At 35.8% G+C, this 18,675-nt stretch overlaps 4 protein-coding genes across 6 annotated transcripts in view; all 4 read left to right on the top strand.

Annotated features, from left to right (window-relative positions):
- The window catches only part of LOC109714936 (lipid transfer-like protein VAS), an 8,173-nt gene extending 5,327 nt beyond the window's left edge, over positions 1-2,846 (top strand). The window contains exon 3 of the mRNA XM_020239691.1: positions 2,506-2,846. Within this exon, the coding sequence (XP_020095280.1) occupies positions 2,506-2,609 (104 nt within the window). The 3' untranslated portion in view covers positions 2,610-2,846. The remainder of the gene's footprint in view (positions 1-2,505) is intronic.
- On the top strand, positions 5,418-7,258 carry LOC109715014 (pentatricopeptide repeat-containing protein At4g25270, chloroplastic). The gene has a single exon (XM_020239792.1). It carries the CDS (start codon positions 5,471-5,473, stop codon positions 7,121-7,123), a length of 1,653 nt encoding a protein of 550 aa, XP_020095381.1. The 5' UTR covers positions 5,418-5,470; the 3' UTR covers positions 7,124-7,258.
- Positions 7,818-11,555, top strand: LOC109715015 (IRK-interacting protein-like). 3 transcript variants are annotated; one of them, XM_020239794.1, is made up of 2 exons: positions 7,818-7,964; positions 9,980-11,555. In XM_020239794.1, exon 2 carries the CDS (start codon positions 10,038-10,040, stop codon positions 11,355-11,357), a length of 1,320 nt encoding a protein of 439 aa, XP_020095383.1. In that variant the 5' UTR covers positions 7,818-7,964; positions 9,980-10,037; the 3' UTR covers positions 11,358-11,555. The 3 variants fall into 3 exon arrangements, with proteins under 3 accessions (XP_020095383.1, XP_020095384.1, XP_020095382.1); XM_020239795.1 differs by having other exon boundaries at positions 10,026-11,555; XM_020239793.1 differs by having other exon boundaries at positions 7,819-7,964; positions 9,995-11,555.
- Positions 12,333-15,813, top strand: LOC109715017 (probable cinnamyl alcohol dehydrogenase 1). Its single transcript, XM_020239797.1, has 7 exons — positions 12,333-12,369; positions 13,167-13,296; positions 14,291-14,404; positions 14,495-14,725; positions 14,829-15,114; positions 15,208-15,358; positions 15,460-15,813. The coding sequence occupies exons 2-7, from the start codon at positions 13,208-13,210 to the stop codon at positions 15,654-15,656; spliced, it is 1,068 nt and encodes a 355-aa protein (XP_020095386.1). The 5' UTR covers positions 12,333-12,369; positions 13,167-13,207; the 3' UTR covers positions 15,657-15,813.

Here is an 18,675-nt window from a genome sequence, read left to right on the forward strand (position 1 = left end):
TCAATATAGTTTCGTATTTTTACACTTTAATACTCTATAGTTTAAAGTGTATCAATTTAATACTCTATGATTTCGCACTTTCTCACTTTAGTACCATGTGGTTTAAAATGCATCAATTTAATACTTTGTGATTTCGTTTTTAATAGAGATCAATATTCTCACCTTCAGCAATTTTGATTCTTTTCAAACACCAAAAAGAACCAAAACTGGCAGTTTCATTCAATTCAATGCCTCTGCATTATATACTAATAACAAGTAAACAATCTCATATCAATAAAGACATACATACAACATAATGCAGTTTTTTTCGCATTCATCGCGCTTCGTGGGACAAGCAATACACTCAAATCTTACACACTTAGCATCATTACATATCTTATTCGACGATCGTAGACACGCAAGAGAAGAACCAAGCATTTATTCACCCCAGCTGAACATAGTTTCAGCTTTATTTTATCGCGCGCGATGAGATGACGAATTTGCACGAATGTTTAGGAATTGTCGATCAGGGGCGGTGCGGGCATCGGGCTCCCCGATAAGAATGCTTTGAGTAGAATGAGAGCCTGCTTTGGTCGATGCAGAGGAACTTCGTGCCCAGCGCCCCCGTACCGTCACGAATGAGAGACCGTCGTATACTTGTGTCCATCCACCAACCTATGCATTGATATAAATAAGAATATGCCCTTTCTGATTCTAAATGAACAAGAAACTTTCTAATATGTTAGGAATGTAATGTGCGCCGACAATTTTGCTCTTTCTATTGAAGGCAAAGGACCGAATTAAATCACGTTCACATTTCCATGCCTGCATGAAATGCAAGCAAAAGCGGCAAGGGTTCAAAATTTTAGCTAGTTTTGTAGCAAACTCGGACATTATGTCATTCTTTATATATATATATATATATATATATATATATATATATATATAGCTGGAATGCTATCGATAGCAAACGGGCTCCGTTGCCACCCATTTGTTTTCGATGATGGAGCTTTCAAATCGACGATCGGCACCGTTGAACATGATCTATATCACTTGAAGTATCTAGAAATCAAATTTCAAATCTTTTTGACATCATTTACCTAATGATCAAAGGGTTTCAAAATTAGTAATTTTAATGGTTGATATGAGGGGTGTTCTCGTTTAACGGTGTAAAGCTATCCAAATCAATTGAATTTTGGTTAGAAAATTCTTTAAACTATTTAGAACAAGATCTGTACTCTCGATCATGATTACAAAATTTCGATCATCACTTTTTAGAGGATATTCATTTTCAGCCTTTCATTTTTACGCCCACTTAATGGATAAGAAAACAATATCGGAAAAGTATGAAATTTGATTTCTAGATATTTCAAGTGGTATAGATCATTTTCAACGGTGCCGATCGTCGATTTGGAGGCTCCATCATCGAAAACAAATGGGTGGCAACGGAGCACGTTTGCTACCGATAGTATTCCAGCTCAACTCTATATATATATATATATATATATATATATATATATATATATAGTAGGGCTAGAATACTTTTACAAGTATCACCCAAGTGATACTTGTGTGTTTTTAGCCTTTAGATGGAGAGATGTGAGGTTGAGATGATGATGGTAGGTGGTGGTAGGTGGAATAGTGTTTGATCCAAAAGCTATTTGTAATAAAAAAGTAGATCCAATGGCTAAAAACGTGATAGCAACATGGGGATGATACTTGTAAAAGTATCCTAGATCAACTCTATATATATGTCACCATATATATTATATAATAAGTACTAAAACATTTTCTGATTAAATGCAAAAGTCTTCTTTTCGTTTTTCAAAACCTTTTTTTTCTGGAAAATAGTTTTCCACTATATTTTGAGAAGCCAAACACCCTCTTTAGAGATTAACTAGTTATAATTACATCTCTAAGTCCAAATAACTCAAACAACACCATTGATATATATATATATATATATATATAGTCTCTTTGGGTGGAATATTGAAACACTACTTAGTTAATTGAACATGGTCACAATGATGTGATAAATAGCATGAACTTACTAATGCATAATGGGTTTGTCCACATGATGAGCATAAATTGTTAGGAACTTCTTTTGTGAGTAGGAATTTCTCCAAGTTATCATGTAATTGGGAAAACTTCAAAAAGCCCCCTGTGGTTTCTCAGTTTCTCACTTTAGTACCATGTGGTTTAAAGTGTATCAATTTGCCCTCCTATGGTTTTTTTTTCTCTTTTTAGTATCATTTTTTTTTTCTTAAACCAGTGACTAAGTTAAAATTAAAGGGTACTAAAGTAAATATTTCATAAATCTAGATGGGTATCTAAAATTTTTTTATATATAATTTAACGAAATATTAACAGAAAAAATGCCGAAAAGATAAAAACAAAACCACAAGGGGGCAAATTGATACACTTTAAACCACAGGATACTAAAGTGAGAAAGTGCGAAACCATAAGGGGGGTTTTTGAAGTTTTTCCTATGTAATTCTAACACTTGAATATTTCACTTTGTTGCAGGTCTTCGTCCTAACGGCGCCAATTCTCTATATCGAGCGACTTGGACTGGGATGTCAGGCGCGTTTAGCTTGTTATTTATGTTTTTGTGGTTCATCGTGGTGTAAGACTGTCGATACTATATATATCGATTAGTTTGCGAGTTATTCTTTATTTATGGTGTTATCCAACTTTTGAGTGCTTTCCTTTGTTTTATCTTTAATGAGAAACTTTAGTACATTATTTCATGCACTCAAGTGTTATTATCGTTTAATGTTCAGAGTACAATGTATGGTGCAAACTATAAACTTGATTTTGTAATATTGAAGATCATTTTGTTGCAAATAAAAGATGTAGCTTTCGTATGCTTTCTAGTACAATCTTTAAGTATTTATATGTCTCACTTGATAGTGGTTTAATTAGAGGAGTTCGGCTACTATACTTTTATGAGTATTAGCTTCCTTATACTCATAAATTTTCGGCCCTTAGATTTATTCCATTAATCATTTGCACCCGTTAGATCATACTATTCAACCAATTACCCACTCAACCATAGAGGACCACTATTATTCTAAGTGGGGACCACCATCATTCTAACCACAAATCCCATCAATCAACGGTTAAAAATTTATGAGTATAGTAATCCCAGCCTAATTAGAGATATCTTTGGCTTTATTTTCTCAAGTTAGGATTCTTCGCTATTTAAGGTTGTTTCGCAGTTGATTTCTCACCCGGGCTACTGGGTTGCGTGCAGTTACAATAGTACTGCAGTCGCAAATTCAAATTTGTTATTTAGTTTGATGCATTTGAATTCAAGTTTTATAGGTTTTTTTTTTGAGAAATAGATAGCACGCTACCCGCTTCATTTATTTTATTTAGAAATAAACTTAGCTAGAAATATGAATCAACTAGGATTCGAACTTAGAATGTCGGGTACCAATCACCAAGCCCTTTGTCACTTGCTCTAGGGACAGTTGGTTTCAAGTTCTATAGTTAGAACTGCATGAAGAGGCTTAATTATAGTAGTTAGAACAATATTCAAATTGATCACAGTTCCAACTGCAACAATTAAAGTGAACAATTTTAAATGAAAAGTAAGTTTACCTAATTTAATCGCCTTATAAAATAATATAATTTCATAAATGCATTTTTGCAACATTTTTTGTGATATCTAGCCAAGTGAGATGTATATGATTATGACCGTAATATTTTCAATTGCATAAATCTCTATCTATATTGTATTGATAATTACATCCAACCAAGCTTCTCAACCAAATTTATTATGTCTCACCGTTCAATCAACATTCATATTTGTGCTGGCAAATTTAAAGTTTGGGATGTCAGCAAATCGGCTTCCGGGCAGTTTTTGCAAAATCCGAAACCACACCTGAAAAGAAAATCAAAATTGAAAATCGTATCCAAACCTGACCGTATGTAAATTCGACTATTTTATATGCTANAGGTACGAATTAAAGTTTGAATTAATTTTAATATTTTATTTAATTTTGATTTAATATATTTATATTATATAATATATAATATTATGTAATAAAAATAATATTTTAATAATTAACATGATATAATTATGTATAATAAATATAAATGTATAATATTATTTAAAATAAATTTATAATATTATTTAAAATATTATTTAATATAAATTTATAATTTTATTTAAATTATAAATTTTATAATATTATTTAATATAAATTTTAAATTTTAAACATTAGAGTGTTAATTTCAAATATTAAAATTTAAGGTGTAAAATTTAAAATTTAAATTTAAAATTTTAAAATTTAAAAACTTTAAAATTTAAACTTAAATAAAAAAAAGTTTAAATTTAAACTAGAATTTAAATTTCAATCTTTAAATTTTAAATTTAAAACTTAAATTTTAAACTCTAAAATTTAAAATTTAAAATTAAAATTTTAAACTTTAAATTTTCAATTTTAAAATTTTAAATTTTATATTTATATTTTATATTTTTAAATTTAAGATTATATTTATTTTTTCACTATTATAATAATTAAAAATAAATATTAATGGGTGAAATTTAGAATAAGGTAGAATGGATTTGTTTGCAATAAAAAGAATAAGGGTCCTTATTGGGTTAAAAGTAGGTTTGCGTTTTAACTAGATTAGGTACGAATATGGAGTTAAATATGGATAGGGACCTTATGGGTGAAAAACGAATAGGGGTTTGGTTTGCTATGCAAACCTTTATTTAAACAGTAAGTGATATAAACGTACGTCCCTTGACATATTTTAATTAGGATTCATTATTATCTTTTTTCTTGCGGGTTACCTAAGTCTAGCTAATTTTAAAAATAAACATAAAGTTGCTTTTGAATTTTAATTTAAACATATATATATATATATATATATATATATATATATAGTCCTGACGATACGAATAGCACTATTCCACAAAAATGGTGGAATAGTAAAAAGCTTGCTATTCCGGGATAACCGGGAATAGCAAGCTTTGACCGGAATAAAATATCCCGATAAAAATTGAGCTCGTTTGGCGGAATAGCGGGGATAACTTTCGTTATCCCCGCTTATCCCCCGAACCAAACGGGGCCAGTTTAACTTTCATATATTGTTCCTACAAAATTTTAATATTTTCAAATATATCCCTCTAATTTGTTACCTTTAGAGAACAGTTAGAGAATCGTTTATATTTTCAATTTTGCCATCATAAATATATCCCTTCAAAAGCCATAAAAGTATAATATAATCAAAGTTAAGTATTTAACTTATGGTTAACTAAGTTTTTCTAATAGATTCTAACGGCTGGAATATATTTAAAAATATCAAAATTTTTAAAAGAATAATATATAAATAAAAATTAAATTTTATAAAGATATATGTATTATTCACTATATTTATATGGACTGGTACGAAATTAACCCTATTGCTTAAATTGAATTCTCAGTAGCGCAGAGACAGTGGCAGTTTTGTAATATTTTCGAAAAAAAAATCAACCATGCGCGGCGCCTGCTTCGCCCGCACATCCCTCCCCACGTGCGCCATCCCCCGCCGCACGAAGCGAGGCAAAACCCCGCTTCACGGCCGATCTCGGCGCCGACTTCGTAAGCCCTCCACTTTCTCCTACCCGAAGTCGGCGCCGACTCCTCTCCTCGTCCCCGCGCCCCCCCCTCTCTCCCGCGTCCAACTGTTCGACCGCGTCCTCTCCGACCTCGAATCCTTATCCTCCTCCTCCTCCTCTCCCCCCGACCCCTCCCTCCTCTCCTCCCTCCTCGACTCCGCCCTCCTCCTCCTCCCCGCCGCCTCCTCCCCGCTCCTCGCCGCGCGCCTCCGCCGCCTCCTCCCCCCCGCCCTCCTCCGCCGCCGCCGCGCCCTCTCCGCCAAGCTCCTCCGCCTCCTCTGCGCCCTCGGCCTCCTCGACGACGCCCACCACCTGTTCGACCAAATGCCCCGCCGCGCCAGGTCCAACCCCTTCGTCTGGAACACCCTCATCTCCGCCTACGCCGACTCCGGCCTCTTCGAGGACGCCCTCGCCCTCTTCTTCCAGATGGACGAGGAGGACGACGACGCGGTCGCCCCCGACCGCTTCACCTTCCCCCGCGCGCTCAAGGCCTGCGCCGGCGTCGGGTCCCTGCCCCTCGGCCTCGCCGTGCACCGGCGCGCCGTGCGCGCGGGGTTCGGCGCCGACGTCTTCGTGCTCAACGCGCTCGTCGACATGTACGCCAAGTGCGGCGACATACAGCGCGCGCGCCGCGCGTTCGACGCGATCGCCCGCCGAGACCTCGTCTCGTGGAATTCGATGCTGATCGGGTACCTAAGACACGGCCTTCTGCTCAACGCGCTCGATATTTGTAGACGAATGCTCGACGCCGGATTCGAGCCTGATTCCATTACCATCTCCGCCATTCTATCTGGGTTCAGTTCATCTTCTTCTTCCGCATATCGTAATAAGCTCGGAATTGAGATCCATGGATGGGCTATCCGGCACGGGCTCGAGCATGATTTATCGGTGGCAAACTCTTTGATCGGAATGTACTCTGAAAAAGGCAATGTAGGCCGTGCCCGATTGATCTTTGAATCGATGCCGCGCAAGGATCTGGTCACCTGGAATTCTATAATCTCCGCGCACCGCAGAGACCGTAGTGTGCTACTCCTTTATCAAAGAATGGTGGATTCGGGTTTGATTCCCGACCGCATCACATTCGTTTCCGTGCTCTCGGCGTGCGCTAAATTGGGCCTGGTGGAGGACGGCCGGAGATTGTTCGCAGAAATGGAGGAGATATATGGCATAAAGCCGGGGATGGAGCACTACGGGTGCGTGGCCGACATGTTGGGGAGGGCGGGGTTGGTCGAAGAGGCTTACAATCTTATATCCAACCAAATGCCGTTCGACGGCGGGCCGACCGTTTGGGGGGCTCTGCTGTTTGCTTGCTCGGTGCGCGGCAACGTCGAGATCGGGGAGAGCGCGGCGGAGAGATTGTTCGAGCTGGAGCCCGACAACGAGCACAACTTCGAGCTGCTGATGCAGATATACAGAGATGCAGGGAGGTTGGAAGATGCGGAGAGGGTGGGGAGATTGATGAAAGCTAGAGGGTTGCTTGAGAGGTGTGATGAATCTAGTTTATCAGGATCTTGCATTCACATAGAATAACCCCTCTATTAATTCTCTCTATGTATAATAATGTGTGTCTCTTGTAATTAAGCTTCATTTGAGATTGTAGGGAGATTGCGTTACTTGCGGTGAGAAAGTACGATAGAAAAATATTCTATTTGTTTTCGTACGTAATATTGCATTTCGAATATTGCGATGAGTCGATTATGATATATTTTTTGCGGTCCCACTGAAGAATGCAGAAATATATTTTCATATGTTTTTTTCTAACTCCATTTTATTTAACCGCGTCAGATAAACCTCAATATCAAACTAACTCTTAGTATAGTTCTTGCTGTGTATTTGTACAACGTCAGAGGGTGAAAAAGTAAGCAAAAATTGGTTGATCCTATTATTTAGTTTGAGAATCACTTGATTTTGGTAGTCTTATTCTACACTCTTTTTATCTGAATTTCTGTTCTTTATATGCAGTAGTAACTCAGAAGAGCAAGTTTTTTTTTTTTTTTTTTTTTTTTTTATAANCCGGACCTGGATCGGACTCGGGCTTTCTCTGATCAGACTTGGGTCTAGTTCGAACCTTATGGAATGGGCGTCATCGCGTCACGTGCGTTGCACGTGCCAAGGAAAAGATTCCTTTCCTTGTGGTGTATTATTTGGGATTAATCAAAATAAATCAAAACAAAAAACCAAAAAAAAGTTAAAAAAAGGAAAAAAAAAAAAGGAAAAGAAAAAGATAAAGGTCCAGAGAAAAGGGGCAGCTCCAACCCCTCTTCTCTCTCTCTCTCTCTCTCTCTCTCTCTCTAACAATGCCCTCTCCCTCGTCGCTGTAACCCCCTCCCACGTCTAATCTCCCGAAACCCTAGTCTCACATATCTCACTGGTAAGATTCTTTCACTTGATCTTTGCGTTTATGCATCGGTTACCATCAATGGTGCGATTTTTGGCTGTATACTGTGAATTTTCATCTCCCTTTTTGTGTAAAAATGTCATCTTCGTGTTGAACCACTAATGGTGTTTAGGTTTTGGGTTTTTTACACGACTAAACCCGGTTGATTCGGAGATCAAACCCTAAATCCTGATCCTTGAAATCTAGTAGATGAAGCTCCCAAATCGGGGTTGTGCAGTAGTTTCGTGAAACTCGGTATTAGTTGAATTGATTTTTCTTTTTTTAATTTAATTTTTGTGGAATGTGTAATTATCGTAGGATTATTGATATTTGGGTAAAAATGTCTTTTGTGTTTGAACTACGGGGTTTAGGTTTTTGGCTTTTCATGTGCCTAATCCTGCTGATTTGGAGATCAAACCCTAAATCCTGATCTTTGAAATCTAGTGACTGCAGCTCCCATATCAGGATGAATTGAGTCATTTTGCAATAGTTGGTTGTGACTTATTACTGGTTAAATTGTTGGTTTCTTCTTGAATGTGTTGGGTAAAAATTGCACCTTTATGTTGAACTATAGGGTTTGGTTTTGAGCTTTTATTTGCACATACTAGTTGATGTGTAGATTAAACCCTAAGTCTTGACCCCTCAAATCTAGTTGATGTAACTCCCAAATAATAATGATCTGTGTCCTTTTGCAATACTTTTGTTGAACCTTAGTAAATCTTGAATCGTTAAAATTCTGTGGAATGTGCACTTAGTGACGACTTATAAAATATTTGGGTTAAAAAGCTACCTTTATATTGAAGTATGGGGTTAAGATTTGCTCTTTTATCTTGCTAAATCTTTCGATTTAGAGATCAAGCCCTAAATATCGACCCCTCGATTCAAAGTTACCTATGTCATTGTGCAATACTAAGTTGAAAATTGTTACTAGTTGAATGGTTATTTTCAAGGAATTTCCACTTATGGGAAGATTATTGATATTCAGCTTTGTCATAAAGCATGTGAAATTGGTTGTTGTAGGTATAGGCTGATAAGGGGAGGAAAGGTTATTAGGTGGGAGTAGGTATGTTGAGTGGTGCTTCTAATAATTCTCCATTTTGATATAGTTGAGCTATTTCAGTTTTTAAGCACTTGTTTCATGCTAAGGTGGTCATGAAGAGGGGTGCAGTTCATGGGAAGTAGGTTTTCCTACAGCCTGGGGAATATAGTGTCCATAATCTTTTGATGAATGCAATTATCACAGAAGGTGGGATTTAGAAATTTGTGTTTTATTTCAGGAAAATTTAATGGAAAAAATAATGATCCCCCTCAGTTACATAACTTTCCTTTCTTCTCTTGTTATCTTTGAGTGAGGATCTTTTTAAGCAATAAATATGCTTTGACAATGTTTATAAGTCATATATTTGTTTCCACTATTGTATAGTTGGGTTTGCAAAGTGTTGTTATATACTGTAGACTTGTAGGGCTGTCAAATAAGATTTTTACTATAAAAAGTGGCTTATGTTTCATTTGAATCTTGACTTGAATGGGGCCTTTTTAATTTGCTCATGTAATGAATAAGAAGAGCTTTCGTTGTTCTAGTGTTTCTTGTATTTGGCTCTCTTTTTTTTTGAGAGAAAGTATTTGGCTCTCTTGACCTCAAAAGTATAAATGAAACAGAAAGAAATATCATACGATTCTATGAATTGTTTATGATGAAGTCTCAGTTTCTTGATTAAGAGTTAATAGCTTCATATAGGCAAAGAACTTTGTGTTGTTGTGGTTCAAGCAATCCCTTAAGTCTGAAATTAGCTGTTTTCTAGTCATTTGACGACTATTAACAAATGAATCTTTAAATTAAAATTCCTGCTTAATGTGAAGAGCTAGAACAGCCAAGAATACCTTAGCTCCTTCCGCTGTGGTGAGATGATTGCATGTTATTGTTAAACTTTGCATTTATTTTGTAGACTAATATGATAATCAGCTTGTCATCTGCCTTTTTGGTAATCAAAGTTTTTAAAGTGTTTTAGACATTGATTTGTCAGAGGAAGGCTGGAAGAGCTGCTTTTTTTGCAGAAAAAGGAAGCTATGATACGAACAGGACCTAAGGACACTCAAAACCACGACAACAACAACAACAGCAGCAGCAATCAGAAGGTCTATCCGCAACCAATAATGGAAGAGAATGGCAATCATCAGAATAATAACAAGGACCCATCATCAGTGGATGCTTTGATTTCCAAGATATTCGGCAACATCTCCTCTCTGAAAGCCGCATACATCCAGCTCCAGGACGCCCACACTCCATACGACCCTGACAAAATCCAAGCTGCTGATAAGCTCGTGATCGAGGAGCTCATGCACCTATCCGAACTCAAGCACTCGTATCGCGAGAAAAACCCTAACAAGCCTATCTCGGTTTCCCCTCGGGATTCACGCCTCCTTGATGAAATCCAGGAGCAGCAGAACTTGCTAAAAACTTACGAGGTCATGGTCAAAAAATTTCAGTCACAGATTCAGAACAGAGAGTCCGAGATCGCCCAGGTACAGCAGCAGATCCAAGAATCGAGCCAGAGGAAGCAGAAGCTCGAGAAGAAGCTGAAGCAGAGGGGTTTGCTATCTGAGGAGGGCTCTCAACAAGAAGAAGAAGAAGAGAACTTCTTCTCGATCGAACTGACGCCAAATTTGTTCACCTCAGCAGCCGATACTGCATATAAATCTATACATGATTTTGCAAAGTTATTAATTAACATGATGAAAGCGGCGGCATGGGATCTTGATGCCGCTGCTAAGGCAATCGAGCCGGGGGTTACTTATGCCAAACGGGCACATAAGAAATACGCGTTCGAGGCTCACATTTGCCAGAGAATGTTTAGTGGGTTCCAAGAAGAGAGTTTCACTGTCAAATTAGCAAGCAATGCTAGTACTGTTTCTTCTAATGAGGGTTTCTTCCATCAATTTCTTGCTGTGCGGGCGATGGACCCGTTGGATGTTTTGAGCCAAAACCCAGATTCTATTTTTGGAAAATTCTGCAGGAGCAAGTATTTGCTGGCCGTGCATCCAAAAATGGAAAGTTCGTTTTTTGGTAATATGGATCAGAGGAACTATGTGATGGGCGGAGGGCATCCGAGAACACCCTTCTACCAAGCTTTTCTTAAACTGGCAAAGTCGATATGGCTTTTGCACAAGCTCGCTTACTCCTTCGATCCCAAAGTTAAAGTATTTCAAGTGAGGAAGGGAAGCGAATTCTCAGAGGTTTACATGGAGAGCATTGTGAAAGACATTATACTCGGCGAGGGAAGCGGTCAGAGACCGAAAGTTGGGCTAATGGTGATGCCGGGCTTTACGATCGGGAGCAGCATCATACAGTCTCAAGTGTATCTATCTGGTGTTAAATGCACCGAATAGAAGCACAGAAAATTAAAATTTTCTTTTAAGGGTGTGACTTAAGAATGTGCTGGTAATTTAAGTGCAATTAAGCTATTTATGCATGTATAAATCATGACAGGGAATGTAATGAACTTTGACAAAAAAGAGTTTGGACCCAAAGATATAGTAAGCCTTGCATTGGGAAAGTGTGATTGTTCCGTCGAAAACTGGTCACTACATTTTGGATGATTACAAGTGTAGATACAAAGTAAGTGATTTGCTGTTTCCATGTTGTATTGATTTTCCTACATTCTGATGGACGGTTAGATTTGCTGGTGCGTAGAAATTTTCTGTATGCCAGATGTTCAAAAACTCCAGCTTCTTGCTCAAATCACTGCGAAGTTGTTGTCTAAATCCGGAGCATGAAAAACATTAATGATCCATGAACTTCCAAATTCATCCAAAAATGGTTGTTCGTTAGCCAGATTTGTAAACAACCACTTCATACTATTCTAGTTGTTCGTTACAAATGTTTAACAGATCTGATAATTTAATTTGTTACTCGCGAACTAGCTCGTGTTTGACCGCTAATAAATAAATTGAATATGATCTAAATTTTGTATTTCCATATTCTAACGAATTAGTTGATGTTGGATTTGTTTAATAAATGAATGAACATGCGGTTGACAGCCCTATGTGCCGGCAGCATTTCTCTTTCCCAGTATATAATAATAAAACGTGGCATTGACCCGACGGACTGCTGCAAACTGATTAAATCACTGACAAGAACTCCGTAACCTAATGAGAAGAATTCCAGTCAAGGTGACATGGCTGTCGTCATCAATGCCGTCAGCCTTTTCTTGATCACGTCAGCAGTGACCCGAGCCACTTCATTTCCCACGCGGAATTTTCTAATGAGGCTTTCCTCCTCCGTATAAATACACTACAAAACCACACACACACACACACACACAAATTACGAGCTCAATTTTGCAAAGTAGAGAGAGAGAGAGAGAGAGAGAGAGAGAGAGAGAGAGAGAGGGGGGTATTGGTAAGTTGAATCTATTGTTCTTTCCCTTTTATTGTTCTCTCTCACTGTTTTTGTGCATTATTTCTTCCTCTGTATTAACCAGTGAGTTTTTTTTTTTGCTTAATTTGGGGATATATATGTATTTTTAAATTCTTTGAATATATTCTGTGATGAAAGTTTAAAATTTTTTGCAGTATTTTCATTTTTCTTCGCCACCTAATTTTTTTTAAAAATAGAAAATATTGTAAAAAGTATTTATTTAATGGTAAAATGGTCATTGTTGCAGGGTAAAAGAAATGAACTTCAGGGAGAGTGATAAATTTATAAAATTTAAAGGGTTAATTTTATACAGATTATTATAAATATAGTAAATTACAAATATATTCCTATAAAATTCAACTTTCATATTTTGTTTCTTCAAAAATCTTAATATTTTCAAATACATTTCTTTGGCTTGTTACCTTGAAAATACTATTTATTTTATAAATGAAATGATCTTTTTGTCATCACAAATGTGTTATTTCAAAATTTTCAACTTTTAATTAAAGAGAGGTAAAAAGGTCAATTCACCTCATTAACTAATTATGATTAATAAATTTTTTCTAACGGATTCTAATGGCAAAAACATATTTAAAAATATCAGAACTTTAATATAGACAACATATGAAAGGTGAACTTTATAGGGATATATTTATAATTCACTATATTAGTAAGACCTATAATGAAATTAATCCAAATTTAAAATATGTAATTTGACTATTTTGCAGGGTTATGTAGGTAAATTTCTCATTAATTTACACTGCTACTTCTTTTTATAGAACTTAGGGGAGAAAAAAAAAAAGAAAAAAAAAAAGAGGCAATGGCTGGTGAATGTGGAGAGGGGAATTGTCTCGGTTGGGCTGCAAGAGATGTTTCTGGAACTCTCTCGCCCTACAAATTCAACCGAAGGTATAATTATTTCTTTTACAAATTCGACAGATTACATGTTTATTTGTTTGGGTTAAATCATAAAGAAAAACACTTAAGTTTCTTTCGGTTGCAATTTGACCCATTAACTTGAAATTGATTTGAAAAAAACACAATACCATTTTTAGCATAATAGTTTGACCCACAAAATGAGTAATCTAATGTTACTTAGTTTGATTCGTGGACTTTAACATGTGGTTTCACACTTTCTTACTTAGTACTCTATGGCTTAAATGTATCAATTTAGTATTCTATGGTTTTATTTTTCTCTTTTTGTCAGTCCCTCTGATAACATTTTGTTAAATCATCATATACAAAAAATTTCAGATACCACACCTAGATTTATCAAATATTTACTTTAGTATCCTTTAGTTTTAATTTTATTACTAATCTAACGAAAAATAATTAGTGGAGGGAATAATAAAATAAAAAATAAAATCACAGGGTACGAAAGTAATACATTTTAAACCACAGAGTACTAAACTGAGAAAGTCTGAAACTGCAGAAATGATATTTGAAGTTTTCCCTAGTTTTTACTTATTCAAGCTTAAGCTCATTGTAGACAAAATTATGGACAAATTAAATATTCCTAAATCTCTATAATCACTAGTTAACAAACCTTGATTCTTTTGCTTCATTTACCTTTGCCTACCCTGCTTATGATCAGTCATTTTAACCCTTTCAAAATTGCTTTGTCGATCGCCGTTGTTTTGGTTCCTCTTCATTAATAATTCTTATTAATCTTTCTTAGACAAAGTAGTCATGACAACTGTTATTTCGAGCTAATCAAATAGTTATATTTGTGAACTAATGCGTAAATTTAACTTCGCGTCATAAACACGTTGTTAGAAAAATCATGTACTAATATGCTAACATTAAGACTAATTCCTACACGAAGCTAACATGATTTTGATTACTGTTGATTTGGCCTTTTAAAACTGATTGAAAATGGTAACTATGAACCACAATTTTACAGGGATCTTCGGAACGACGATGTCTCGATAAAGATAACATATTGTGGCGTTTGCTATGCCGACGTCATCTGGACGAGAAATAAACTCGGCGATTCGAAGTACCCGTTGGTTCCTGGGTATGTTTTGTTGAATTCAAATACTAAAGAATCTGTCTCAGCATGCGTATATGCTACTTATACGGTGCGATTGGCGCGATTTGTTTGTAGGCATGAAATTGCAGGGGTTGTGCAAGCGGTCGGTTCCGACGTTAAACGCTTCAAAGTTGGTGATCATGTCGGAGTTGGAACCTACGTAGACTCGTGCAGAGATTGCGAGTATTGTAATGTTTTCCGAGAGGTTCACTGTGTGAACTTCCCAACAGGGACTTTCAACCGCTTAGATTCCGATGGTACGATCACTAAAGGCGGATATTCTAGCTACATAGTGGTTCGCGAGAGGCAAGTAACTGCACATGAACAAATCGATCAATCTCTGTCGCAGAAAAGTGCACAAAATAAGCTAACAAGTTCACAAGTTTCATGCTTACTATTATGTCGACAGGTTTGTCGACAAGATACCTGATGGGTACCCCTTAGAGAAGGCGGCGCCACTGCTATGCGCAGGGATTACAGTGTACGCGCCGATGATGCGCCATAAAATGAACCAACCTGGCAAATCTCTCGGCGTGGTCGGGCTCGGTGGATTGGGTCATATGGCTGTGAAGTTTGGAAAAGCCTTTGGATTGAATGTAACCGTTATTAGTACGAGCGAGTCCAAGCGCGAAGAAGCCATCAAAGTTCTCAAAGCAGATAAATTTGTGGTATCATCAGATGAACAGCAGATGCAGGTACTTTCTATCTTTAGATTTGCCGCCCTGTCGAATTTCGTGTTGAATCTCGTGTTCGTAGTCATTGCAACACTCGACTTGCTTTCGTTGCAGTCGCTGACGAAGTCCCTGGACTTCATTATCGATACTGCTTCTGGCGACCACCCGTTCGACCCATATCTTTCGCTCCTAAAGATCGACGGTGTCATGGTCTTGGTGGGCTTTCCTAGCGAAATTCGAATCAGTCCTCTAACACTCAATTTTGGTACTTCTTTTTCTTTTTTTTTACTCTCCCTTTGCATCAATCCTTCAAACTACATGCACATGTAAATCACAGTTAACATTTTCCTTTTCTTTTGTTCGTAGGCGCGAGATCGCTTGCAGGGAGTGTAACCGGCGGTACCAAGGAAAGGCAAGAGATGATCGACTTTTGTGCAGCGAATAAAGTGTACCCGGATATCGAGCTCATCGGTATCGACTACATCAATGAGGCTCTCGACAGGCTTACTAAGAGCGACGTCAAGTATCGATTCGTGATCGACATTGCGAATTCTCTTAAGTGATGATCCTAAATTTTCTGCATGTGCCCACTATAGACACAACATGTAGTTTGATTGTGTGTGTGTGTTTGCAGTGAAGAGTGTTACTGTTGTTGCTGATACATGGAAAGCTTGCATGCCTCTGGAATAAAAGTTTTTTTTTGTCTTTTTGGTGAATTTAGTCAAATTTGTGTTTGAATGATCCTTGGTTTTTGTTATGTTCTGTTCAAATGTATTAGTAGATGAGTTTAGAAATATATTCTGACTATAGATATGCTAATACCTTTAACTGCATATATGACACTCAACTTTTCAGAAGGATCACTCATCCTAGAACTACTTTAGTCCTAACACGCATAACTCTCTTAATCTTTTAGGCCTAATTACCGCCTATAATACTATAACCGGGTTCAGATATTTAGTTCTATTACTATGTCTTATATATAAAACTATTTGGGGTCTTACGGTATAGTTGGCTAAGTGCTGGAGAAAGCTACAACTAAAAGCCAATGAGAGGATTTGATACCCACCAAGTTACTATTTAGGTAAAAATATATAAAACGTACTTAAACTATCAATCATTTTGAATCGGCTACCTAACCTTTCAAAATTTTAATTTTGATTTTGCAATCCGATCATTTAATTTTTTGATTTAAATAGTCAATGATACTTTGACTTCAAAATTTATGCTAATTACTTCTTTTAATGAAGTTATAGATGCAAAAACTATATAAACGATAGATTCAAATTTTAAAAATAAACAGATTGAAAATAGTCTCAATATTTTTCTTTCATATGCATGATGGAGATCAGATGAACCATACCGGAATGCCGATGGGTATAGGAATGGAACCCTATACACCTCTTGAAATAGGGAGGGTTAGCTTAAGATTGACTTTGATACCAATTATCCAAAAAATTGATGTAACACCAATCAAATCTAAAAAACAGTAGGCCTTGTTTGAATGAATGAACACATTACTTAGTACATCTTTCTAATTTACTTAAGAAATTTGTAATATTTGATAGATAAGAAATATGAATATTTAAAATGGATAGCATATCCCGCCGTCAAACTATATTTTTTTTATAATAAGATAAATCACCTCGTAGGTGGAATATACTTTCTTATCTAATCCATAGCTAGTTAATTCGAATTCGGCAAAAATTCGGTACAGGCATAATTCGAATAAAATTAGTATCTCAATTTTTAAATTCGTTGAAAAATACGGCTTAAAAACGGATTCGCCAATTATTCGGATATGCTATTTATATGAAAATTATACGTTTACCAATTAATAATTCGGGATAAAAAATTTGGCTATTAAACTAAGCTCTTTTTTTTTTCTAGATTTATGCTACTAGCATAGATAGTTATAAATTCTTAAGAATATAAAAAAGAGAGCTACAAAATAAAGTAGATAAAGTAAAAAAAGTATTAGCAAATTTTATTGCCGTTTCCATCTTCATCTTTTTCATCATCAACATATTTCAGAAGTTCATGAAACTTTTCAATAATTTACAAATAATTCGCGAATAATTCGGCAATAATTCGGAAAGAAATGTTATTAAAAAAATTGCACGTTTTTTTGGCCGAATAGTTTGGCACACTCAAATTATTAGCGAATAATAAATCTAACCCAAAATTTCACGTATTATCTTGATTTTTTAAAAATAAATCGTATACAGATCGTTTTATTCGAATTTTTAATAATTTACGAATAATTCACGAATTAACTATGATCTAATCATTAATGACAAGACCTTTTTGTCTTATTCGGATGTCGGAGTACATAATTCAGTACGATCCTATTCGATATGAAATTAAAAAATTAATGTTTTAAGGAAAAAAAAAAAAAGAGAAGGCCTAAGGTATTGCGCCGGCTCGCCTCCCCTTCCCCCTCCCCTTCCACCAAATTTTTTTTAAAAAATAAAATTTAATCTTGGACTAAAATACCTCTCCAATGGTTTGAAAAATTAGAATGTTGGGTAAATATTTTGGCATTTTTTTTATTTATTTTAAACTTTTACAAAAGTGAAATTTGGATTTGGGACTGTATCTCGAATTCGTACCGTGCTGTGTGCCGCCCGGTGCCGACCTATTTTCAGCCTAGGTGACTGTAGATCATATTAGTGCAGTAAAGTTCATGTAATGCTCCGTGTCAAAAAAGAAAAAAAAAATACTAATAATAAAATTAAAAACCAACCACTTCATGGTACTATAGAAGTTGTTTCATTACAAATGTTTTACTATTTCGATTTTAGGCCAATCAAATTGATTGTAATTTTTTAAGTGTTTTTCAGCTTGTCGCTCAGTGTTAGGGCTGATAATTTAATTTGTTACTCGCGAGCTAACTCTTATTCGGCTCGTTAATAAATAAACCAAACATGATTTAAATTTTTCGGATCGATATTTTAACGAACCAGCTCATATTCGGCTCGTTTAATAAACGAATAAGTCGGTGTTTGGATTAGCTTCTCAGAAGTGATTTTGGACTCAAAAGTAATTTTTAGCTTAATAGACCATTTGGCAATCTCATTTTCAGAATTTGGTTCTTATATTTAACATCAATTTTATTATTTTCAAGTCCCAAAATTAGAAGCAGCTAAAATTTGCTTCTTGCAATCTGATTCTGATTTTAGACTTAAATTTTAAAATTTTATTTTAATTTTGAATTCAAATTTTAAATTTTAAATTTAAATTCAAAATTTTAAATTTAAAGTTTAAATTTTTATGAGTCAATGACTCAGTTCCACTCAGCTCGTTGGCAGTTTTAACTAAGAATTTAAGTGCAGTGGTACGGAGTCGTGTTGGAAACTTGCAAGTACGGTATGGCATGATGTGTGCCGAGCCATGCCGATACATGCCTGTCAAAAAAATTCTTGTGTGCCGACACATAATAGTATGAAATATTTATTTTCTTTAGTAACAAAATATTCTAACTATTTATTATATTTTTTTATTATATTTTTTAAATTTTATTGAGAAAATTACTTACTAATTTAAAGAATAGAAAATTTTAAGATATATCACCGGCACGAA

The sequence above is a fragment of the Ananas comosus genome, linkage group 9, assembly GCF_001540865.1.
Source record: "Ananas comosus cultivar F153 linkage group 9, ASM154086v1, whole genome shotgun sequence".
Classification (NCBI taxonomy): domain Eukaryota; kingdom Viridiplantae; phylum Streptophyta; class Magnoliopsida; order Poales; family Bromeliaceae; genus Ananas; species Ananas comosus.

Bases quoted from the DNA above. Each gene is read 5' to 3' on its own strand.
- LOC109715015 (XM_020239794.1), top strand. From the start codon at position 10,038: ATGATACGAACAGGACCTAAGGACACTCAAAACCACGACAACAACAAC.
- LOC109715017 (XM_020239797.1), top strand. From the start codon at position 13,208: ATGGCTGGTGAATGTGGAGAGGGGAATTGTCTCGGTTGGGCTGCAAGA. The intron at 13,297-14,290 runs GTATAATTATTT...ACAATTTTACAG, and splicing joins CCCTACAAATTCAACCGAAG to GGATCTTCGGAACGACGATG. The intron at 15,115-15,207 runs GTACTTTCTATC...CTTTCGTTGCAG, and splicing joins CAGATGAACAGCAGATGCAG to TCGCTGACGAAGTCCCTGGA.
- LOC109715014 (XM_020239792.1), top strand. From the start codon at position 5,471: ATGCGCGGCGCCTGCTTCGCCCGCACATCCCTCCCCACGTGCGCCATC.